Raw genomic sequence first — 4076 nt, 5'->3', positions numbered from 1 at the left:
TATATAAATGTATAATGTTATGAGATTTAAACTATTTAGTCTAAACATTTATGCTTTCATGTTATAATTTGTCATTTTAGAATGAAAAAGGCATGATTATATCCCTAATTTTTTATAGTGGTTACGAGATCGGTCAAATCAAACAAACTCATACAGGTATATGTTAGTGAAAATAACAGGTATAATATAAAGTTTTTTCTTAAAAAACGTTTGATAACTATCTGGACATTATAAGGATTTTGCTTGTGAAATTTGAAAAGTTTCTGTTGCATAAAAGTATTTTTAATCTTAAAAATCTTTGCATGTTGGATAGGCAACATGCAAAAAAGAAAAAAAAGCATGAAAAAAGATTGCTTTAGAAAAATTCAAAATTAAATATCTTATTTTTCAAAAACTACATACTTATAGGACCTTTCATCTCAAATTTAAAAGAATTTCATCCACTACTTTCATTTTTGTAAAGAACTTATACAAGAGTTCCATACCTACTTACAGTCACAGTCAAAGAGTTAACCCTAATTTTGTTAGCCAACTACATTGATAAGGGTTCAGGTTTCACAGCATGCCTCATGGGGGAAATTTCAGAATTTATGAAATTTGTATAAGCATATAATGAGCAGTTAGGGCTTTTAAACTGAGAAGTGGTTTCTTGCCAAGTGGGGTGATTGTCGAGAAAATCCTGTGATGGCTGTATCCGTACTACAAAACGATAATCTACCACCAGTTTCCTGAAATTTAAAGGTCAAAGGTGCATTTTTTATGCATGTAAATGTGATAATCTTAGTTTGTCTGTTCAAAACTACCAGGAAAGAGAGGGCAAAGGGTGTACTCTGAAGAAATAATTGAAATGCAAGCTAAGTGTAAATTTTCTTATGCCCAATGCTACTTCTTCATCTGTCAAAAGTTCCAGATGGTGTCTGTGGTGATGGACAACAAATAAAAGTATATAACATTTATATTTGAAGAATCTAAAGACATAGAGCAAGCTTTTGCCTGAGAGTATGGTACTTAGTTATAAAAACTACTGTGAAATACCTGCCGAGATGTTCCGTCACAGTGCTTCAGCTTGTGACATATTAGATTGGTAGCCTACTCCATGTAGAGATTGGAAGTCATCAAGAGAAATGGAAATGTTTACAAAATACCAAGGAGGCAAAATTGATGTTGTTGTTTAACTAGTTTGAAGCTCCATGCCAGTACAGTATCTTGCTAATTTTTTATTTTCACAATTGTTTACTGGAATAAGGAATAAAACAAATATATGGTCATTTGTAGGCCTATAGAATATAGTCTAAAATAAAACTTTTCTCCTCTCTCTCTTGGATTGGTAGAACTGATTATCCTTGAAAAGCATTGCATTGCACTTTTTATGTCAAAGTTTTGTACCCATAAACCCACCTTGAAACAATGAGGGGTGAAATGTTGCCCACATACAACAAGAAAATGTGTTCATGTTGTATTCTTTGGATATGATGGAGGTTTGTGTGAAAACATAACCCTTTATTATCACACTTGTTATTTGTACCATGTTTCTCAGTAGGTGTTTGGCTGGGCCTTTTCAAAAACAAAATCATAGGTAGAGGTAGTCTGAATCTGTGGATGGTGGATTTCCTTAGAAATCACACTATTTACTGGCTCCCATAAAATTGTTAATAGCTTTTGATTTGAAATATCCAAAATCCTTTACATCCGTTAGTGTAAGAAGTAACTGGGAATATAAAAACGAAATCCATTAGTGTAGAATGTAACTGGAAATATAAAGAATGAAATCCATTAGTGTAGAATGTAACTGGAAATATAAAGAATGAAATCCATTAGGGTAAAATGTAACTGGAAATATAAAGAACGAAATCCGTTAGTGTAAAATGTAACTGGAAATATAAAGAATGAAATCCATTAGTGTAAAATGTAACTGGAAATATAAAAACTAAATCCATATGAAGTAACTGTCAAGGTCTTGGCTAAATATCTACCTAAGAAAGCTAAGTAATTACTGACAGTTAAAAATGTACTTCATGTCAAAAAAGAAACTGTTTTTCTAGCACTATTTTATGAACTTCTGATTTTATAAAAACCAAGGTTTTTTTAGTAAAAATACATGTGTCAAGTTTGATTCTTTTGCAATAAAAATATTTCTGATTTATTCCTAAATTTGAATAAATGTTCTTGTACTAATAATTTTTCTCTCCTTAACTTTTTACAGATGCAAAATCCCAGGAGGCAGCACAGAGTGCTTATTATAACCCAGGCAACCCTGGTTATGCCTATATGCCTCCACCTCCAAATTATGTAAGTAATTTGTGTGCTGGAAATGAATTGTTTAAATATAAGGGTTTGCTTTAACTGATGTAATAAGTCAGCATTTGATTTTGCCAAAATAGTTGTTATAGTATTCTTTTAGAGAAATACTAGTATGAAAATCTGTTTTGTATTTATATATAAACACTGTAAAATCTATCATTATTATATCCCTTTTAAAGTTATTTTATTGCTTTTTTGGTATCTAAATTATGAAAAGCATGGACAAGGTCAATTTGATATATAATAATTCTGTATCTAGTTTAAATTTACACTTTATTAATCACTGTTGATTCGATGATCTTTCTCTTAGCTAGAGCTGAACATCATGAAAATATAAATAAATATCGGTAGTAATTCAAATTACTCTGGAAGTAACAACATCAACAAGAGTAGACAATTACATCATTTTTAACAGGCTTTATGGATATTAGTTTTTATATCTTAAGGCACACAATGTTGATTAGGAAATGCTATTTTAAATTAATTTTTTTTTAAATATCAAAAATGCTATTTTAAATATATGAATTATTTTTTACATTTTAATTGTATATATTTTCACTAAGTTTCTTCAATATTCATTACATAAAACTTTCCTTTTATGCAACTGGAGGTTGCTTAATGTTAGGCTTAAGTAGTATTGAACCATTAAGTGAAGCCTTGAATGACAAATACACATATATTATTAATAAAAAGTGCACTGTTGATGCACAGTTCTTGTTTCTTCAAGACTTGCACCATGATCTCTTTCTTTTTCTCCTTACTAATCTCTTAAATAAACTTCTATCGATACTTGTCTTATCCTATTGCAAGTTCACGTATGACGTAATCATTACCACATTTTCTTTCAACATTTCAAGTTGTTAGTTTCAGCTCTTGTACAGACTTTATGTTTTGGTGTTCTTTTGTCCCTTATTCGTTTATTGTTTGTTTCAGCTCTTGTACAGACTTTGTTTTGGTGATCTTTTGTCCCTTATTCGTTTATTGTTTGTTTCAGCTCTTGTACAGACTTTGTTTTGGTGATCTTTTGTCTCTTATTCATTTATTGTCAGTTTCAGCTCTTGTACAGACTTTATGTTTTGGTGTTCTTTTGTCCCTTATTGTTTGTTTCAGCTCTTGTACAGACTTTATGTTTTGGTGATCTTTTGTCCCTTATTCATTTATTGTTTGTTTCAGCTCTTGTACAGACTGTTTTGGTTTTCTTTTGTCCCTTATTCGTTTATTGTTTGTTTCAGCTCTTGTACAGACTTTATACTTTGGTGTTCTTTTGTCCCTTATTCGTTTATTCTTGTTTTTTATGAACATATTAGTCTTGAGGTTTTTATTTTAAAGTAAAGAGCTTTGTGTCTTTATTTCTTACCTCAGTACTTTGTTTCTCTTGATATTTCAGTTTTTGTTAAATGCTTAAACAGAAGTGTCAGTACGAATGTCACAATTTCTGCTTTGTGCACGTATAAAGCTTTTCTGAACAGTTTCAGATTTCATGGTAAATTTTCCTCTCCTTCGTGTCTTTAAGACTGGTGAAGTATACTGCCAAACTCAACCTTATCCTGTGAAGTAGATGTAATTTTGGTTAAATCTTTCAGTGCTACCTTTATAGATATCAACTCTCCCACATTTGTAATCTTTCAGTGCTACCTTTATAGATATCAACTCTCCCAACATCCACGTTTGTAATTTTGGTTAAATCTTTCAGTGCTACCTTTATAGATATCAAATCTCCCAACATCCACATTTGTAATTTTGGTTAAATCTTTCAGTGCTACCTTTATAGATAT

At 30.7% G+C, this 4076-nt stretch overlaps 1 protein-coding gene and 1 long non-coding RNA gene across 2 annotated transcripts in view; one reads left to right on the top strand and one right to left on the bottom strand.

Moving 5' to 3' along the window:
• LOC106471913 (WW domain-binding protein 2-like) overlaps window positions 1-4076 on the top strand; it is a 21054-nt gene that overhangs the window by 13897 nt on the left and 3081 nt on the right. The window contains exon 7 of the mRNA XM_022400538.1: window positions 2204-2289. Coding sequence (XP_022256246.1) covers window positions 2204-2289 — 86 coding nt within the window. The remainder of the gene's footprint in view (window positions 1-2203; window positions 2290-4076) is intronic.
• Window positions 3719-4076, bottom strand: part of LOC111088996 — a 1491-nt gene continuing 1133 nt past the window's right edge. Inside the window, exons 2-3 of the long non-coding RNA XR_002613375.1 lie at window positions 3937-4064; window positions 3719-3890 (exon numbers count right to left, since the gene is read on the bottom strand). This is a non-coding gene — a long non-coding RNA (uncharacterized LOC111088996). The remainder of the gene's footprint in view (window positions 3891-3936; window positions 4065-4076) is intronic.

This window comes from Limulus polyphemus, unplaced genomic scaffold, assembly GCF_000517525.1.
Source record: "Limulus polyphemus unplaced genomic scaffold, Limulus_polyphemus-2.1.2 Scaffold4960, whole genome shotgun sequence".
Lineage (NCBI taxonomy): Eukaryota > Metazoa > Arthropoda > Merostomata > Xiphosura > Limulidae > Limulus > Limulus polyphemus.
This window is presented reverse-complemented; position numbering and strand designations above follow the sequence as displayed.